Consider the following 20981-nt stretch of genomic DNA (forward strand, 5'->3'; position numbering starts at 1 on the left):
AGCACTCGCTGATTTCAGCAGAGTTTGTCTGAGTGAGAACTAAACTATGACTGCATCCCAAGTGAATAAAATGGGAGCTATTTGGAGGGGCTGAATGACCTAGTTCTGTGCATTAATGCACTAGCCATCCAGCTTTAGAGACATGGATTCAGATATGTCTCTTGTCATACAAAAGGAAAGGTCCCAGTCTAGTTCCTGTTTAATGTACCTCCATTTTACAAAACCTCTTGATAATTTGGCCCATTATAGCAAGAGTGTTGAAATTCAGAAGAGAATTGCCTTGAAAGAATTTGTGGGTAAATTTTGCACACAACTTGCTTAAGCCAATCCTATATATTCCTTACTCTCATGGTTAATCACTCCACCAGCCCTCAACTTTACAAAGTGCTTACTGCTTAGGAGTTTCTTTTCCATTTTTTTCTTCAATTTGCATCCTTATAATTTAAGATCTATTGAGAATTAAAATAAAGAGAAAGGGACCAATTCTGCCCTCATGCTTACATGTGTAGTAACTTCCATTGACTACAGCCATTTGACTGTGGGCAGAACTGGACTCTAGTAAAATTGAATTGACTTGCATAATTAGGGTCAAATTCTGCTCTCAGTTTTACTGATGTAAATCTGGAGTACCTCAATTTTTATTGGTATCACTGAGAGCAGATTTTGGCTCTCATACTTTATTATATCTGCATAAAACTGTATTACACAATCACAATCCACACTTTATTACTGGGCTGTTCCCAATCCACCTGTTACTATTGAACTGATCAGTGTTCGGCATTTATGTATGGAGAGGATGTTGGGAGTTTCCTGCTTCACCATCACACCAGAGACACATTCATTATTAGATTCTGTAATTTCCATAACTCTCACCGTACAGTGTTACCTGTGTTAATGAGCATAAGGTCACGACACCTCCTTCCCTCATCAGACTTTATTGGTTACGTGTATTTTGAGGAATGCTGGTCATTAATGAATCCTGGTTGGTTTTTAAATGGTTTCATATATACTGGGACTTGATTTTTTTTTCTTGCTTTCATACGCTGCTGTTTTCTCTTACTCTCCTTGTCAAGTTCTTGCCATGCATGAAAATGTTCTTAAGTGTCCTACACCAGGCTGCACAGGTCGGGGCCACGTAAATAGCAACAGGAATTCTCACAGAAGGTAAGGAAGCCATCACTGGACTATAGTCTACAGAGAACACTGCTTCAGAGCTGCAGCACTTCTGGCAGTCTGTTCTGAGAGTGTGTGTATATGTGTATGTGAGTTTGTTCTTTTGTTTTAAAGATGGCAGATGGTGCTTAGTGTGCTTTATTTATTCATTTTGCATCATAAAATCCTTAAACTTATTTTACAATGTGAAGATATTCTGTACAGAATTAATTTGATTCATGTAAGATACTTTTTAAGCATCGCTTGCTTGTTTTTATTTATTTTTTTAACTTCACCAGAGTTGTATTAAAAGAAGCATATGACCCTTACATTGAAAGTAATAGAAGAAGGAAAAAGACTGTAAACACGATCAAGACCAGGACAGAGTAATGGTTCATATAATGTTCATCTTTATGAGTGATGACTCCATACTGCGTGAAAAATTCCATTCTAATCATAGGAACAATTTTGTATGAATAAATAAGAAAAAGCATTTCAAGTACATATATATTTACACAATTTAAAGTTTACTATCATCCATGGGCTCAACCTGAAGACCATATTTAGGCAAAAATTAATTAGAATTTTGCCTGAATAAGAAACAATATGGAAAAGTACTTTTGATTTTCAAGATGAGGAAAGCAATAGAATTAATAGAAATTATTCTAGAAACCTATAGAATTCCATAGAAAATGATACTTTTCTATAGAGTTTTTTAATCATCCTATTGAATGGACCTTATTTTCTGTTACGTCCTAGGGATTATTTTTAAAAACCTATAGAAAAGTTATCATTTCTATTATATTTTATGACTTTTCCATAAGGAAATTGAGGTCTACGTTGTAGCTTCCAATGGCAAAACCCAGGGAAGGTAGGCAGAGATCACAGAAAACTACCCAAGGTTCCCATTACTGAGTTCCTTTTAACATTCACTGTAGCAAGATGGCTTAGGAGACCACAGAGGGTACTGGTGGTATAGTCCTCCACACTTACAGAGCTCTGGCTTCACCGAGAGTTCTTATCTCAGCTCCATGGATTCCCTTGCAGAGGACCAATCTCTTTGGAATGCTCTGTGGCACCTCCTTCTTCTCTGGAACTATGCAGCCATTGGATGCTCCCACTAATGTCATGCAGCACAAGCAGCAAAAGCTTCGAAAGGGACTCCATGGCAGCTAATGCTGCAACAGCACTAACTTCTGTTTGGATATCTGCTAGGATATCCCCGGTGTCTGAAGAGGAGCATGTCATTGGAGAGCAGCTGCCGCGGGCACTAATCTGAAACTGTGCAGAGCCCCCCAACCTTTCCCCCTGTGAAACTGAGACAGAGGGGTTTCCATTGGCACCCAGGGAGGAGTGGAGGGAGCATTCTGCTCACCTCTTTCTGCAGCTTTTGGGGCATTTTGCTCTGCTTTCTTTTTTTTTTTTCCCTTCCTTCTTTTTTTCTTCTGTTGAGAGGGAAGCATCTGGGCCTGAATAAGATTTCAAGCTGAGCCCTTTTGAGAGGCACCTCTGTCTCTAGTTTAAAACCCTGTGCCACAGAGTGCACTGATTTGCCTTTCACTTTAATTTCTTTTCCTGTGGAGAACACAAGGAGCTGCGGTCACATAAGTATGCAACAGACAATAACGAGAAAAAGACCCCTCCATTGTCAGGTCACAGGATTTTACAGATTCACTAAGAGCACCATCTGCTGGTACCAGGATATTTATTTTCCTCTGTTCTAAATCTTTTCCAGCAGAAGCAGACTTATTACTATCACTTCAAAAATAGTTCAGCATTTGTAAATTAGAGTTCAAGTCCAGGCGTCTTGGTTCTTTTCATGTTATATTATCTGAGACTAGAACGACCTTTAGTGGTTTAACTTCATGAATAAACAGCAAGAAAATATATTTTTGATATAGGTTTTAGAGACACTCTGTCAAATTCTCCACTGATTTATACCCCTCACAACCTAATTGAAGTTAATGAGGCTGAATGAGGTGTGAAGCAGCACAAAATTTCATCTGTATTGTGTTGACATTGAATAATCTTCATCAACCATTTCAGTGACAAAATGTATATGAACAAAAGGGCCAAGTTCTGCTAACAAAGCCGCACAATAAATTTTGGCTTATATTCTCCTCTTCCTACCTGAATGCCTATTAACTGACATCCTTGAGAGTTCTGCCTATGTACAGTAGGAGGAGAAGAATATTGGATATGAGATCGTCCATGCAACTTTGGAAGCAGAATGTTGCTCAAGGACAGGAAGTCTATTCTAGAGGAAATGTATGACAGAAAAGGTTCTGGAAACTTTTTTCCTCCAGATTCTTCCTCGTGCTGACTAAGGAGGAGAAGGAGTAATTGGATCAGTGCTATAATGTGAAATTGCTCAGGAAAAGACAATTAAATTTCCTTTCTGTAATTGCAGCCTCTCTGGATGTCCTATTGCTGCAGCAGAGAAACTGGCTAAAGCTCAAGAGAAGCATCAGAGCTGTGATGTGTCAAAATCAAACCAGGCATCAGATCGGGTTTTAAGGTATTAGAAATCACTATAATACTTAATACTATGCAAAATTCATCACACATTAAGTTAATCTGAGCATTTATATTTATATACGTTGTATATACATATATATCTCCCTTAAAGAAGAGTTTAGAATTAGGGCTTCTGGATCCAATTTTCTCAGCATTATTTCCCAACAAATTTGCATGGGGGTGGGCTGGTAATTATTTTGGCAAATACATGTAAAGCCTGAAAAGCTCATTTTTGTCTTAGGCATTGTTTGGTGTAAAGCTGACTGCTGGAGTGCAAAGTCTAAGAACAGTGTGAAAAAAAGTTGGTATCTTTTGGGAATAAACTAATATTTACCGGTAAGTCTTGTTTTCTTCAGCAGGCTTTTACTAGTAAATATCAGTTTAAATGAAAACCAGAAGCCCTACTTGCAGTACTAAATTGGCAGCATACCTTTTTATGGAAAAAATACCTGATCTAGTTTAGGTTCCAAAAACACTTAAGGGTTAGTTCATTGTCTCTGTTTTGCTCCCTCCCCTACAGAAGGGATTAAAAGAATGGAAATACCATTCCATTGATTTAAAATTTGATGGAGGGAGGAGATTGACCTAATCTGGCATCATCACCCCCTCTCTCCATGCATTTGGGACTCAGCATTTATCCTATGCAGAATCCAGCTCTGCACTATTAAATGCGCCTAGTGCTGGGCCAGATGTGGGCAGAGAAAACTGTGGCTTCTGGGGGAGCTGAGAGTTTAGGGAGTAGTGCAAAGGCATTGGACTTCAGCATGAATGTACCAGCCCTATATTGATGCCCCAAGAGCTGCAGAATTTCGCCATGGATATTATGATATCTGTGGATTAGGATGGCCACATCCTTCCCTTCTCCCCGTGGGAGAATTTGAAGGACTTTCCACAACTTCAAGCACACAGAATTTCCTAGGCCTCCTATAAGTTTTCTCTCTGTCAGGTTATCATTTTGACTTAAATTTTGATAGGGTGACTTATAATGAATGTTTCTTACTGTTATCAACATCTTTCTTTTAATATTCTCTCAGTACTTCATCAAATCTTGATGGCATTTTCCAAACCCTTGTGTTCTTGGGGTTGAGAAAACAGAATGATGTCCTACCTCAGGAAAGCTAACTGTTATGTAGTGAATTTGCATTTTTGTTTTCCTTTTCCCAAGTGTTTTCAGTGGCTTTATCTGGACCGGACCCAGTTCTGGTTTCACTTTTTTCAGACACTGTCCCTGATACTTTACTCAAAGATGGTGCTTTTAATAATAATAATAATAATTAATAAATATCCATTGAACTAAATCATCAAATCTTCATTAGCACGATTACACAGGCCAAAAATGCAGTGGCTTTCACTGTTCTTTAGAGAGAAGTCACAGGAGTCAGATGCCATGTAGAGGAAGCTACTTTTCAAAAGCAGCATCTGGTTCTCTGGCAGGCTCCTTGGATAGTTGTTTTGGCAGTTTTGCTTTTGCCTCTGGGTCTGTCATGTGTTTCAGATCTTGTTAGGCAGTCTGAGTAAGACTGTCATCTCAGACACTACGTCCCTTTTACCTTTAACTCTTGGATCTATTTAAGATGAACATCCTAAGGGTTGTCTTATAAATTCCATGCACAATGATTGATTGGGAACTTTATGTGTTCCAAGTATAAATCCTGTGAACTGATCTTACACTTGTCTCCATCCCACCTGCATTCAAAATGTCTTCACTAATAAAAAAGTCAAATTCGTAGGATTTTTGCTCTGCCAAAAATTTGGGTTTTGTTTTGAATGTGCACTATGTGAATTGTATTATTTTCTTAAATGAGCCTAAACTATATTGGGCTACACCGACTGAAGACCTGGCCCATTGTATTTTGTGAAAAGTGAAGAGAAATTTTCCAAAGGAACCCAACATACAAAAGAAAATCAAAGGGTATGGTATAAATTATATAATTTCTTGGGTAATTTACACCTCAATCTCTTGTCTAAATTCTATGAAAATGAATTCATCCAGAAACGCAAACTGCTAAAAATATATTAGTATTTCTGGCTGTTTATTGTATTCCACTTCATCAGCCAGCTAGGCATGATGGCTCTTCTGCTTGTGACTAAATCAGCATTCCCCTGAATGCCCCTTCCATTTCCTCATGTTATAATTGTGGGGGAAAGAAAAAGGGCTTGATCCTCTGAGGTACCAAGCACCCAAAGTCTGCAGTTAATCACCCTAAACCTCTGTTAAAATCAGTGGGCTTTTAGGACGCTGAGCACCTCATAGGATTTGCTCTCTAGGGCCCAGTCATTCAACACTTTCTCACATGAGAATTTTAGATGGTCCAGCCTAAGTCTGTATTAGTTTGCACTCCATCCCTTATGGTGCTGTGGGATCCGCCTATTGAGTGTGGTGTGTGGAGCAGCCCCAGGAGTCACAGTTCCTGCGAAAGCCTTGCATGCAGGAGGCAGAAGGAGGCAGAGAGACTGGATGACAGTTCAGAGGCAAGAGGGATTGTGTGGGTGCCTCTTGCAGATCTCCCACTGAACTGTATATTGAAGAGGCGGACTCCCAGCTTCTTTTGTGACAGGGCAAACCACATGCAAATAGAATAATAGAATCACAGAAGATTAGGGTTGGAAGAGACCTCAGGAGGTCATCTAGTCCAACCCCCTGCTCAAAGCAAGACCACCCCCAACTAAATCATCCCAGCCAGGGCTTTGTCAAGCTGGGCCTTAAAAACCTCTAAGGATGGAGATTCCACCACCTCCCTATGTAACCCATTCCAGTGCTTCACCACCCTTCTAGTGAAATAGTTTTTCCTAATATCCAACCTAGACCTCCCTCACTGCAACTTGAGATCATTGCTTCTTGTTCTGTCATCTGCCACCACTGAGAACAGCCGAGCTCCATCCTCTTTGGAACCCCCCCTCAGGTAGTTGAAGGCTGCTATCAAATCCCCCCTCACTCTTCTCTTCTGCAGACTAAATACTGTCGACAGAATTCAAAGGAAGCTCCATGAGTTGAGTGGAGATCCTAGTGCTGTTTTTTACTTCCAGTAACTAGAGGAATTTGTCTAAAATTTCTACCGGTCTTTTTGTCCCTCTCTACTCCACCTTCCCAAAGAGAGTACATTATTATATAATGTAATTATACAGGGAAGGAGAAATGCTTAAGTATTTTTAAAAATAGAACTTTTCACCAATTATATTGTTTTTAGTCACAGAATACATTTAGCACTATTATAATTAATTTATCCTAGGCTTTGCTCAAGAAAATATATATTGTTTGTCTGCTGAAACAACCAAACCAAACAAATACAATAATATATTGCTGTCTCTTGAGTGCAATAAATAACTCAGATTTTCTAATCTGAACTATAAATTATGCACAGACACAATAAACTGAACTGCATCTAACAAACTGTACATATCTTTAATTTCTAGGCCCATGTGCTTTGTTAAGCAATTGGAGATCCCTCAGTATGGCTACAGAAACAATGTCCCCACCACCACACCCCGCTCCAACTTGGCCAAGGAACTAGAGAAATACTCTAAGACTTCGTTTGAATATAACAGTTATGACAACCATGCCTATGGCAAGAGAGCCATAGCTCCCAAGGTGCAATCCAGGGATATATCCCCCAAAGGATATGATGGTAGGAGGTGCACACTCTTATACATGAGAGACAAGTTTACAGTTAATAATGTTGTTGTATATGTAAACTTCATAAAAATAAGACATACCTTCATGTTCATACAGTATTAAGAGGAATGCTATTCACAGCATGACATTGTTATGTTTAAGTTATTTTTAAAGACTTTTTCTAAAAAGCATTATTTTATATGGTGCTTGCTGCAGGATTGTTGCACTGATAAGAGAACATCCTTAGCTATTCAGTTCTTGGGATGTACTGAGCCTGCAAAAAAACCTAAAGAGTAGAGCCAGTCCTTGTGGCACAGTAGCAGTGTATTATGCTGCCATCTGGGAGACTTGGCCGCATGGGTTGCATTAGGAATCTTACTCTTGTACAGTAGTTTAGGAAACTCATAAATGTAATGTGCTTGCTCTCTGGGGATGAGAAGGGAGAAAACATGGACCTAATTGTAGTTCAACCCCCACTGATCGTCAATCAATTAAGGGCCCCTGCTCGCCTTATCCACATGATGATTCCTGTTGAATTCAGTGTGAGAACTCATGTGAGTAAGATGATTGGGATTTGGCTGAAAGTGGCATTAACACCTGTCTCTGAGGCTATTTCTCCTGGGCAGGAGAAACTGTGATGGTGGTGGCTGGCTGGCAGAGGAGAGGAGTTGGACCAAGGAACAAAACCCGCTAGGGCCAAAGAATGAAGGGCTGGAGTTGTCACATTTGGGGATATTCCAGACCTAACAGAATAACATCACAACATTCCCTTCCTCTTTTTCTTATGCAACATGGAACAATTTATTTTCTAGATAAATTCATCTTACAAGTTAAAGTGCTTGGGATTCCTCACTGACTAGCCTATGAAATCCCAGATTTTGTTTAGTAAATTAGGAATAAGTGTGAGTTAGTGGAACAGTCTCTGCTCTTGCCTCAAAACAAACTCTGACTTAGAAAAGTAGATGAGTGGAAAAGGAGGAAATGGTAACAGCTGCTATCCCCATCTTTCCTATGCTTTTTTATAGGTAGGTTTTCCTATGAGATAAGTAAGCAGGTTGTCTCACACTAGTAGAGAGGGTGGGAAAAGGCAGACCTTTCTGAGTAAATGTGCTTTAAACTCTCCAGTACCCACCCTCAAAGTAACAACTTAATAGAGATAGATAGCTAAATTCTGATAAGTCAACAGGTTTGCACCAATAATTTTACCTATTATGTACATGATCTGTTTACTCGCTAGAAAGTCTATGAATATGTGTAAGTTTAGTAATCATGTTCTCGGATGTTGGAGAAAACAGCAAGAATTCATCCTGTTTGAGGCCCCATTTAACAAAGCATTCAAGCATGTGCCTAACTCTTATTGAAGTGAATAGAACCTAGGAACATGGTTAAAGCTAAGCACATACTTAATGCTTTTGCTGAATTAGGCCCTAACTGATGAAGGATGATAGGGAATTACTCTACTATCTACATATACCAGTGGTTCTCAACCTATTGACCATTGTGGGCCACATATGCAGCTCTCTGTGTGTTATGTGGGCGGCATCCACACTATATATATTACTTATATGGCCCCGAGGATGTCACATGGGCCGCAGCTGTGTGCTGATTGGGCCTCAAGCGGCCCATGGGCCGCAGGTTGAGAACCATTGGCATATACACTTATCTCCCATTGATGTAAATGAGAGATATCTATACCTGGGGATAAAACCCCTTTGTCCTTGAAATAGTATTGAGGCGAGCTTGCTTTGTATGTCAACATCTCCACCAAAGAATGAGTAAGGAGTGATGGTAACACTTTTAGGAACGTGTGGCTCAGTAAATTTCTTCTCCCCTACCTCAAAGTGGAATAGGATGTTGTCATTCCTAATGGGCTTACATACTTGCTGGGTGAAAAGCTGGTATTGTGTGTGCATGTGGCTGTAAGTATAAAACCATGGGGTGAAATATGGGGTGAATGTTTTGGCCCCACTGAAATCAGTGGGTGATTTGTCATTGACTTCAATGGGGTCAGGATTTCTCCCATGGTTAAAACTAAAGTTCTATGGCCTTAGTTATTACGGGCATGAAAGGGAAGCAGCGATAACTTGCCAGTCTCAGGAAAAGATCTCTTCCTTAAGAAATGTTTTTCCTTAAGGAACTTTGCAGTTTCTAGAGCAGAGCTGGGCAATTTATTTTTCAGTGAGTAGTAAATTCACCTAAAAATGCATTTTTCAGGTCACAACAACTATGCACAAATTTAGGCTGAAAATGGTAAATAGTTTCTACTGAAAAAAATTAGGAAAAAAGAACATCAAAAATGTCAAAGCAGTTCATTTTGGCCATTTTGAAGTGAAATGTTTTGTCTTTGTTTTGAAAACATTTTGTTTTGATCATTTTCAAACATTGTGTTTGGACTTTTCATTTCAAAATGGCATTTTGGAATAAATATTCAGCAATGGGCTTTTCAGTCTAGCAGAGCAAGGTATGACACGATCCAATGGCTGGAAGTTGAAGCATAACAAATTCAGACAGGAAATAAGGCATACATTTTCAACAGTGAGGGTAATTAACAATTGAAACAATTTGCCAAGAATTGTTCTAGTTTCTCCATAATTGGCAATTTTTAAATCAAGAGTGGATGTTTTTCTAAAAGATCTGCTCTAGGAATTGTTTTGGAAAAGTCCTATGGCCTGTGTTATACCAGAGGTCAGATTAGATTAGCACAATGGTTCCTTCTGGCCTTTGAATCTATAAATGTTAGAAATATAGCTTTTAAAAAAAAAAAGGTGAAAAACTCCCAAACGCAAAATGAAACATTAAAATGAAAGATGATGGTGAACTATTCTGCTGTCTATATACACACCCATCTCCCATTAATCTAAATAGAAGTTACCTGTATGTTTGAAGGGGGAATACGCCCTTTTTTCCCCATTCAGATAGCATTGAGGCTAGCTTGGGAGGTCTATGGTATGAACCCACTGTGTATATTAGGGAAGAAATTTTTGTTTTGAAGAGGTGTTATATGTAAACTTAGTGGAGACTGGTAATTAATCAAAGCTTCATTCTGTCAAACACTCTAAGAGGAAAACAGAAATACATATAGTATTAAGGGTCTGAAAAATGAATCACTTGATGTTTGAATCTTTTAATTTTGAGGCAGCACCATGCATTGTGTCACAGACCATCAGGAAAATGTCACAGGGCTGATATATTCAGCAAATAAATGGTTGTGAGTTGTATGGACTGTGTTCTTTTTTGTGTGTGTAAGCTTTAATAATAATTACACAGGGAGAGGACTCTGTATGTTGTAGGCTATGATGCCCTGATGATGCTACAGGGGGGTCATCTTATAAGGAAGAGGGTTTGTTTGTTTGGCTTTATTTTCCCTTTAGGGACAACGTCATAATGGGCTACAATATGGGCTTATTTTATATGCCAGTAATGATGAGAATAGCTGGACCCAGTGTCCAGAGGAGTTCACAGGGTTCTGCAGTTGGGAGCTGCTCGTGCTCAGGGATAGTGGAAAGCTTGTGCAAATTTGTTCCTCTCCCCACAAGTTGTCTAGCAGTCCTCCCTGAATTCTCACCATCTCACTCCCTTGCACTGGGGCTGCACAGTCCCTGAAGAGCTCCTATGGGGTTCAGAAAAAGTGTTGGCGCTGTGATTAACTTAAATAATAAAACTGGTACCAAGGCTGCTGGTGCTGGGGATAGAGGATGCTGGAACTGGGCCTCATTCTCTCATCAAACCCGTTTGTTTGGAAAGGACTGCATACCTTAATTTTGATGGGGCAGCTGCCACTCCCTAGCTTACTTAGCTATGGAGGAGCCTTTAGGATATTAGAGAAGCACTGACCCCACTGTCATCATCCCTTATGTCGTTCATCAGGGGAAAGTCAGAATCTTGGAAATGGAGCTGGTTGGAGCGGCTGCCTGAGAGCTATGTGGCTGTCATTGATGGAAGAGACTGCTTTCTGCTTTCTGGTTTGCCACTCGGCCACAAAGCATAGTTGGATTACAGAGGTGCCAGCGACCCTGCACCACAGCAATGCACTAAATCACAGTTTGGCCCAAAAGCAGAACTGCAACATGTGTTTTATTTTGTATTCAGACAATGTCACTACCGTTCCCCTTCTCTGCAGATGGATTTCACTCTATCTTAATTCACTATAAGCAAGAGTCCTGAATTTCTTTTTCAAAACTAATGTGAGGTAGATAATCCAGGCTTCATGAAATGTTTAAAAACTGTACAGTGAAGGTCAAGCTAAAATGACCACAGCCATTCACATATACTTAATACATATATAATGCTTTTCACCTTCAAAGTGTTCCACAAACAATAATTTATTAATCTTCACAACACGCCTAAGATTAAATATTGTGATTGCCTTTCTATTAATGGGGAAAATGAAGCAGAAAGATGATGTGATTTTATCAAGGCCACAGAGGGAGTCTGTGTCAGATCCTGTAAGAGTTTCTTGTGGCTGATCCTATGTTGAAAGCTCTTTATTATTCCTCCCTGCTTTCCTCCCCCATCTCTCTCTCATTCTCTGTATTGAAATAGATATATAAAATGTCTTATATTATCTCATATTTAATTTAATTTTAATCAACTCTCAAATGTCTAATATGGCTGCATTTTTGTTTTGCAAGTGATAAAAAAGGCATGTTATTCATTTACTTGAAATATAGTCCTAATTTTGCAAATTATGTGTGCAAAGTGGTTGCTGTTAAAAAGTCAACACTTACTATGTCAACACCGTGGTAACTGAGATACTGTACTTATTTCCTATTGTAAGTTTAGAGAATTAGTTGAGTATCTTGGCTACCAGAATGTAGCAACCATGGATAAATGCTCAGTTTTTAGTGACCAATATTGATTACTATTTTTTAAGAATGAAATTTGGTGTAAAATATGTCATGGGAAATAACTCACAGGATTATTATCTGTGAATGTGCAGAAAACAACAGTGATCCACACCTGTGTATTATATGGGTTTCCTGAGAAAACTCCTGCATCTGCTAAGAATTAAGCATTTTATTTCACTTACAGTAAACAATGACTTCATTAACTTTTCCAAAAATGTACAAATGAAAGGGATGACGTAAGGAGTATAAGATAAATTCTCCATCAGACTCTCCTGTTCTGCTTTTCCAGGCAGAATGTAGTCCATAAAGAGGCTGTGCTCAAGGGAGCAGATTACTGCATGTATGTCTGCCGCAACACACCTGAAGAGGTTGGCAAAAATTGAAACTATGAAGAAAGAAGTCTAACTAGTGTGTTGACCCTTTATCTAGGGCCTTTATATAGGATCTTCTGTCCAGCAATTACGCATATATTCTAAAGCACAATGACATGGAATTGCAACACTTTTATTATATTGTTCAGTATAATCTTTGCAGAATACAGAACTTGATCTGAAAGGGGAGAAATCGCTATACCATGAATGCATGTACATGTAACTGCTGACATTGACTTCTAGTATTTGGGCTATATGAAAACGTAGCAGCACTCTGGGTTCAATAGAACAGGGATTCTCAAACTGGGGGTCGGGACCCCTCAGGGGCTCGTGGGGTTATTCCATGGGGGCTCGCAGGCTGTCAGCATTCACCCCACAGCCTGCTTTGCCTCTAGCATTTATAATGGTGTTAAATATATTAAAAAGTGTTTTTAATGTATAAGGGGGGGTCGCACTCAGAGGCTTGCTATGTGAAAGGGTGCACCAGTACAAAAGTTTGAGACCCACTGCAATAGACCAACTGACATTTTTTTCTCGGTCATTTATTAAAAAAAAAAAAATTGAGCCATTTATTTTGGGCCAGGAGTGGGTTTGGGTTTTTAAAATTCCTTTGGCTATAAAATGTTAATATTCATTTTTTTAAAAAAGCCAACAATATTGTCATGTTCTGTTTAAAGAAGAGAGGACTGAATTGTGCAGGCTTAAGCCTGAAGTAGTGCTGTAGTTCTTTCTTGAGCATCCATTGAGCCTTACAGTGTGTGTCAGTCATTATACAGTTAAATACACCCTTGTATCCTAATTATCAGAGCTGCTGAGTGTACACAACTCCTGTTGTTTTCAACAGGAAGCTTTTGGTGCTCAGCACCTCTAAAAATCACACCTTTGAACTCATTGTTTTTCTGTTTATATTACATTTGCTTTAGCCTGTGAGGGCCCCTCATCCAGATTTGGACAATGCCTGCCCCTTCATTCTATGGCCACCCTCTTTTTTCCATTTACTCTTCCTCCTTTCCCTTCTAATGACCAAGCACAGTACTTGCCCTTATTGCAGAATGGAGGAACACTTTGGTCAGTCTGAGATTACCAAGGACATATGGTTAGCACTCTGGCCCAGAGATCAAGCACATTATCTTCCCAATGAGCTTGATCCCCACTAGCTCCAGGAAGTGGGATTCCTAAGGTCTATTGTGAATCTGGAGTTAGCCCAATTTGCTGGTGCAATATCACTAAAGTGTCCTTAACAAAAGTGAATGACCCAAACAGTTCTCAGTCCCCATACAAATAGGTAATCAGCTCTTACTATGGAATGAAAGCAGTATTTTCCTGTGCCTTTGTTGGAATTTCATGCACAGTGTTTGTTTGCTAAATCTCGCCTGTTTGTCACTACGGTATATAGTCACATCCTCCGTATTCATTTTTAATGGTATGTTTAATACACACCCAATTACTTGTGTAAAGGACTCACACACAAAATCATAGAATACCTGCATCATTTCTGTTGCCTTTTTTTAATCAGTCACTGTTGCTCATTATAAAATTCACCCACAGTAGATTGTTTTTCTTGTCATTTATGTAATGTGCTAGTACTTTTGAGTCATCCTTGTCATATTTCTTCCCACAGCTAAACGTTATTGTAAGAATTCGAGCCCAACCAGCAGCACAACAAGCAGTTATGCCCCTAGCAGCAGCAGCAATATGAGTTGTGGTGGAGGCAGCAGTGCCAGCAGTACCTGCAGCAAGAGCAGCTTTGACTATACTCATGACATGGAGGCAGCACACATGGCTGCCACTGCTATTCTGAATCTCTCCACTCGCTGCAGGGAGATGCCTCAGAACCTCTCCACTAAACCTCAGGATCTCTGTGCCCGGGTAAAAATTAGCAATTATGTTTGTTGATGATGATACAAACCTCTTTACTGCACTAGATTTGTGCCCTGATAGGTTCAAGAGTAGCTTTAATGCCTCTTGCTTAATCTTTTTCTCAGAATGAACAAAAATGTGGCAGCTCTGCTAAGGCAGCAAAATAAAAGATAAAGATGCAAATTACTCATCAGTAACTCTTGAAATCCAGATCAGTGCTTAGAGTTAAAATGGTGCTGATAAAATGTGTTGTTCTCTGTTTTAGTCCTTCTCTTACTGATGGGGTCTATAGTAACTATGGAATCTATTTAGGTTGCTTAAGTGGTATTAATTGCACTATAGAATTTTTACTAACACTATCTGATTTATAATTGTAAGAAAGAGGATGGTTTAATACTGTAACTTCATGTATAAATCACACATGGGCCCTAAGGTTTTATGATCTAGTACAAAGAAAATTTGTAGTATTGTACACAATATTGTCTTACCTATCCAGAATATAATTGTTCTCAAATAGATGCATAATATGTTTGAAACAAACAAAAAATCCTCCACTGCAGATAACTTTTAAGTTGCATATCAATAATAATGCAGTATCACCAATGCTCTATAAAGTGTTAGTAAATTCTCAATGTATTATTAAATGGCAACACTAAAACAAATAACATAAAAAGATTTTGATGTTAACCTTTATAAACAATAGCATTATTAAAATTCATCCAAATTGTAAAACTTTTATAAGAACCTTTTGATTTTGTTATAACCAGATTAAATCTTGACTCTGACATCTGAGGAGAAATGACTACCGGTATTTAAAATACACCAGCAACCAATAAAGTGCTACCTATAGGAGGCCACTAGATGGCTAAATAGACAGATGCAGTGCAGGGGGAACAGTTTTATTGTGCTTATAGAAGAGCTTTTGAGCTGGCAGACATGTTCTGCTCTTCTCCAGATAAACAAAGGGTTTTTTTTCCTGTTGTGTAAAGCTTCTTGATCATACATAATGAGCTAACAATCTTACCAGTAGTTATTAGTAATGATCTTAATTTATATGAATTCAGTAAGGTTAGTAATTTTGTTTTCAAATGCTTCCTTTTATATTAATTGATTTAATCCTATAGATGAGGGAAATCTCTTTGTGGCATGCAAATAAATGTATTGTGCTCAGAACCAACAGGAATTGAAAAAGTTTGAGCAATAGCCTTAAAAATATATGGCAAAAAATGTAATAACAAATCTGGGAAGATAAATACATTATCAAGCCTAAATTAATATCAGGGCAATAATCAGGAATAAACTATGGCAAAAAGTGTTTGTGTAGAATAATACTGTATAATCTATCAAGGCAATAACCAAAGAAAGGGATTTTCATTAAGTGTCTTGCTGCTGTTCTGTTATTACCTCAAGAGGAAAGAGAGCTGCTAGACATCAGAGTAGACGGTAGAATTCACAGCAGTTTTGAAATCTAATTTCTGGTGAAGTGTTTTACTCTTGAAAAATTAAGGATTGATTGGGTATTTTGCTTCCCTCCCTCCCATCTAAATGCCCTCCCACTCCCTGGGGAAAAGAAAGAAGAAGAGGAAGATGATTTGAAGTGAATAATTCTTGATCTATTTTCAAGCCAAAAACAAAAATCCCAAACCTACTCACCCTATACTTCACAGTTCCTCTGTCGCTGCAGGGAATGTCAGTACCAGCTGTGTTACCCAGGCCAGCTGATTATATAGATAGTCTTTGGAAAGTTAAGATATATTAAACCTTAACATCTGTGATGGAGGAACTGTGAGTTTTGGATGCATTTTCTTATAATATGAAGGTAGCAAACACAGTGTAAACCTACAAAGCTCTTTTTTTTTCTAATTCTTTACCTGTTAGTGTTAGAAGAGCAAAGTATTCTGCTTTTTTTGATGCAACTTGCTATCTGGTTTTTATTGCTCTAATCATATAAGCAGGTGTTGGAAGGACTGGAAGTAGGCAGAATCATATAGATGTTAACTCTGTTAGTCTAACCTGCCAAAGAGTAAATCAGGGACATAAACACAGCAACAACATACCTTTGGGGATTTCTCATTTCACTGTCAAATTTTACACCTGTGTTTTGGGAGGATGGTTGTGGTTAGTGGGAAGTCTCCCCCTTTCTACCAAATATCAGATTAGCCTTTTATGAAGATATGAGTGAATCTACTTTAACAGCATTAATGTTGTGTAACAGAATCATGCTACGTGTGGGAGGGGGCTTAATGCTTACAATCTATATAGCATGATAAAGCCTTTTACCATTCTACTAAGCAATCAGATTAAAAAACACAGAGAGGTGACATTTTGATAGTTAAACGCTGAATTAACACTATTTTTCTTATTTTGACAGAATCCTGATATGGAAGTAGATGAAAATGGAACCTTGGATCTAAGCATGAACAAACAGAGACAGCGAGATGGTTGCTGTACCATTTTGACACCACTGGAGCCAATGTCACCACAACGACAAGCTGTGATGAATAACCGGTGTTACCAGCTGAATGAGAGTGACTGCTGGGACTTGCCAGTGGACTACACTAAAATGAAGCCCAGAAGGATAGATGAAGATGATTCCAAAGAAATTAATGTATGTCTTTTTCATCTAAGGGTTCTGATTGAAATCTGACTGTTTTAATTCATTAGATTTCTAAAATCTGAAAGGGAAGAGGAAACACCATGTGTAGGTAATAAACAAAAAATGGTTGGTTTCCTAACAAGAGGACACTCTGGTGGTTAATCTTTCAAAATATATCATGTTGGCACACATCTGATCGGTGACTAACTTCCATCCGACAACATTTGAACCATGAATGTGAATCATGTTTTCTAACAGCACTGTCTTGTTAACAAATATTTTCTTCTGTGAAGATGTTCTAATTTTCCAAATCTACCTTATTCCATCTGAGCAAGTTGACATAACTTTTTTCAATGTTGGTATCAAGTTTTTACCAGCTTTCCGAACAAGATACTCTTCTCAGATTAAGATTCAAAAGTGAAGGACTGAATATTTAAAAGTGTGTTTATACACACAGATCTACTTAAGAAGCACGAACAGAGTACAGTATAAGTTTTCCATTAATTTAGCTAACCAGGATTTTGTTGTCAAAAGGCCTGCTCCTACATTCCTTGTGCATTCAGGAAAGTAGGAGCACAACGCTTTGGGTGTGCAAGGGATACTCAATAGGGCCTTTATACCATTGTAATGAAATATTTTATTTCAAGAGTATTATGAAGAAATATGAGGTGTAATAGACTCTAAAAACCTGTAAACAGAAAGAGGCAAATAAAGAAAACTTGCTCCATAGTGAATTTATTTTAAGTTTCAAAGCTTGTAACATGTAGCAAGTGTTTTCGGTCACCACTCTGAAAGGATGGTCCTAACAGTTGTCAGACAGCTGCTTTGGGGTGGGGGGGTGAGTTGCTGGGAGGCTACTGTTTGTATTTGTCAGGTTTCAACTCTAGCTCACTAGCCTGTTTGCCATATTTATCCCATTGTAATCTAGACATGATTTTACAATCCCAGACTTTGTATAGCAATATCTTTTCTCTTACTATATCTACATTATAAGATTAGAATTCTTATCAACCGTGTGTAGCAATATCTCTCTCCAACTTATTTTAATTAAAATATAGGATGGCATGATTTAAAAAATGAATGTAGAGACATGCAATAAAGTGCTATTTGCTTTATATACATTGGGTGCAATACTAGTTCTGCTAAAATCAATGCGGGCTTTGCCATTGACTTGGTTGGGGCCAGGATTTCTCTCATTATCTAAGAAATGGGAGATATTAAATACAGTATAACACATTGACTGAAACAAGCAGAATTGTTCTTTAATTCTGTTGCTCACAGCACCATCTGCAGGAGTTTCTGCATCAGTGCTTTCTGCCATGTTTTTTTTCACTTCTGAAATTAATGCTTAAGTTTCAAATATAAAAAGGCTAAATCCATCAGTAAATTTAATTACAAAATTATATTTTGCCAGGCAGATCCATTCAGGTTTGCCCCAGATTGTGATACTACATGTGTGTTTAGCAATTGGCTGCTAACATCATTCCTGATTCATTTTTTGGGAGAATGCTTAACTATTTACAAATGTTATTGAAGTTGGCATTTTGATGGATAAGATACTATATTTAGGCTTTGTTTTTCTGGGGCTGTGGTTTGTAAAAACTTGTGACTTTGGAAAAAGTATTGATTCTTGTGAAAGAGAATAGTAGTTGACTTTCAAAGGCAGCTGCTGATACCATTGGGAATAGACACTATACAAGAGAAAATATCTGACTTTTGCATCTTTCTCCTCAAATTAAATAATCTAATTCTTTTTCACGTATTCTAACGTGTGCATTGAAATGTAAAGGTACTATATAAAGGTCTAGCAGGTGAGAAAAAAGGTAAAATAATTTCAACATTTTTCTGATTGAGTGGGAGTAATGGAGGCGATATGTCTGATATATACATAGCATTATTTTTTGTGTATGTTGCAGCCTCACCTAAGTGGGACTAATACCCATATGTTTGCCTGCAGCCAGAAGACTTGGATCCTTTCCAAGAGGCACTTGAAGAACGAAGGTATCCTGGTGAAGTTACAATCCCAAGCCCTAAACCCAAATACCCTCAATGCAAAGAGAGCAAAAAGGATTTAATAACGTAAGCATAATGTGAGGTGAAATTATTTTTTCTCCTTTTAACCTTTTCTCTTTGTCTTTTTTAAACAAACAAGTACATATACGCCTTGCAGTATGAGCATGCGACATTTGCAGCATATAAATGTTTCCAACTGCCAGTTAAGTAAAGTGATAAGCTAACATGTATTTGCTTGTTCTTAATGATGCTATATTGTACTGAGACGCCATTTTCATTTAATGCTGTTCATTTTTCAGCTTTTTGATAGGATGCTTAAATCCCCTTGCAGTCATTGCAGCTAAACTGGAAACAATGAAACTTTTAAAAGTTTTTTTTTTATTTTTTTAAACATACTTACTATTTTGGCTGTTTTTGTTTTTGTTTGGTGGCAGATGTCCAACACCAGGGTGTGATGGGAGTGGTCATGTGACTGGTAATTACGCCTCACATAGAAGGTGTGACTTCATTTTTTTCATGGTGGATTCTGTCTTTTCAATTTATTGTTTTCAGCTTACCTCAACAATGCTGTCAAAGTAAAAATGTTGAACTATGTGTTAACCCTTTGAGTAGTATATGTTGATATTAAAAGCATGCTAATTTGTGTGTTGTATAAACGTCTTTTATTTTTAAATAGATTACTAAAATTTCCAAAGTTTTCTTAAGCTTTTTGAGTAGTTAACCCAGGGATCACAAATATTTTTGTTACATTTTACTACTTTGTAAAAACAAAAAAAGTTCATTTACATTATGTAGTACTGGAAGTAAAATTTATATCTAAATATATTCAGAGGGTTAACTATATTACAAAATTCAATATTACAGCACTTGCCCCATCGCTTTTCTGCATTACAATTTTTAATTTTTATTTTTTATGTTGTGATTGTTTGGGAGAGTTTAGCTTTTAAGGAGGTTGACTTACTTGGATATCCTGCCATGTCTTACAGTCTGTCTGGCTGCCCCTTGGCTGACAAAAGCATTCGAAGTATGCTGGCCACAAGCTCACAAGAACTCAAGTAAGATATAAACAAAATCATTCTGTTTACATATTTATTTGCTCAGCAAGCGCATATAATTATGACAGACTCTAGATATGCTCTTTGGAAAAGTATGAGCTAATGTATAGGAACTGACCCATGCTTGGAATTTCCACTGAAATCAATAGGAGAACCATGCAGTGATTGGGCCTATAAATAAGTCTATTTCTTTGTTAATTTCTTTGTGCATAGAAAAACAGGAGGACTTGTGGCACCTTAGAGACTAACAAATTTATTAGAGCATAAGCTTTCGTGGACTACAGCCCACTTCTTCCTCCTGTTCTTCTTTTTGCGGATACAGACTAACACGGCTGCTACTCTGAAACCTTTCTTTGTGCATAGAGTACACGTTAAGGATGGGCAACTTCAGAAATTTTGCAGTCCCAGTCTGGACAAGCATCCAAATTTTGGAATCCCTACTTAAAGTTTATCTAAGCTCTCTAAGTCTCTTGAAGTTATCAGTCTGAGCTGGAAATATCAAGAGAATAGATTGATGAGACTAGTCTGATTCCAAAATTGGCAAAGCAATTATCTGACTATTTCAGAACTTCAAGGAAGGTTTATTTCCAAAAAAAGAATTAAAGGTCCATGCTTAGGTGTAAGGAGGAGGTAGGTGATTTTTTATGGAATCTGAACCAGTTCACCTATCCCTAATTCATGTATTGTTCTCCCCAGGTTTGTATCCCTATTATCAGCCTAATGCATTGCCTCATTTAACTACCTTTTCTAGAGTTTTCTTTGCTATTCCTATGCATTTTTTCTTTCTAAAAAGTAATGATTTCCTTTCAATACTTCAGAGTGAAAATTGTAAGCAATAGACATTAGTTTATTAAAGTATTATGTTGAATTATTCAATTAAAATATGAAGAAAATCCTGTAGTTTTGTCTATGCTGAAATAGGATCTTTTAATATTGGCAGCAATTAAACATATTTAT

At 37.9% G+C, this 20981-nt stretch overlaps 1 protein-coding gene across 22 annotated transcripts in view; it reads left to right on the forward strand.

The window, feature by feature from the left end:
- The window catches only part of MYT1L (myelin transcription factor 1 like), a 386408-nt gene that overhangs the window by 281248 nt on the left and 84179 nt on the right, over positions 1-20981 (forward strand). For 10 of the 22 annotated variants that reach the window (XM_065587748.1, XM_042848749.2, XM_065587757.1 and 7 more), the window contains 8 exons: positions 1074-1164; positions 3563-3670; positions 7084-7295; positions 14122-14369; positions 16732-16968; positions 18914-19035; positions 19404-19466; positions 19956-20024. In XM_065587748.1, coding sequence (XP_065443820.1) covers positions 1074-1164; positions 3563-3670; positions 7084-7295; positions 14122-14369; positions 16732-16968; positions 18914-19035; positions 19404-19466; positions 19956-20024 — 1150 coding nt within the window. The remainder of the gene's footprint in view (positions 1-1073; positions 1165-3562; positions 3671-7083; positions 7296-14121; positions 14370-16731; positions 16969-18913; positions 19036-19403; positions 19467-19955; positions 20025-20981) is intronic. The other 12 variants (XM_042848754.2, XM_024101615.3, XM_065587751.1 and 9 more) reach the window with 4 other exon arrangements.

The sequence above is a fragment of the Chrysemys picta genome, chromosome 3, assembly GCF_011386835.1.
Source record: "Chrysemys picta bellii isolate R12L10 chromosome 3, ASM1138683v2, whole genome shotgun sequence".
Taxonomy (NCBI): Eukaryota; Metazoa; Chordata; order Testudines; family Emydidae; genus Chrysemys; species Chrysemys picta.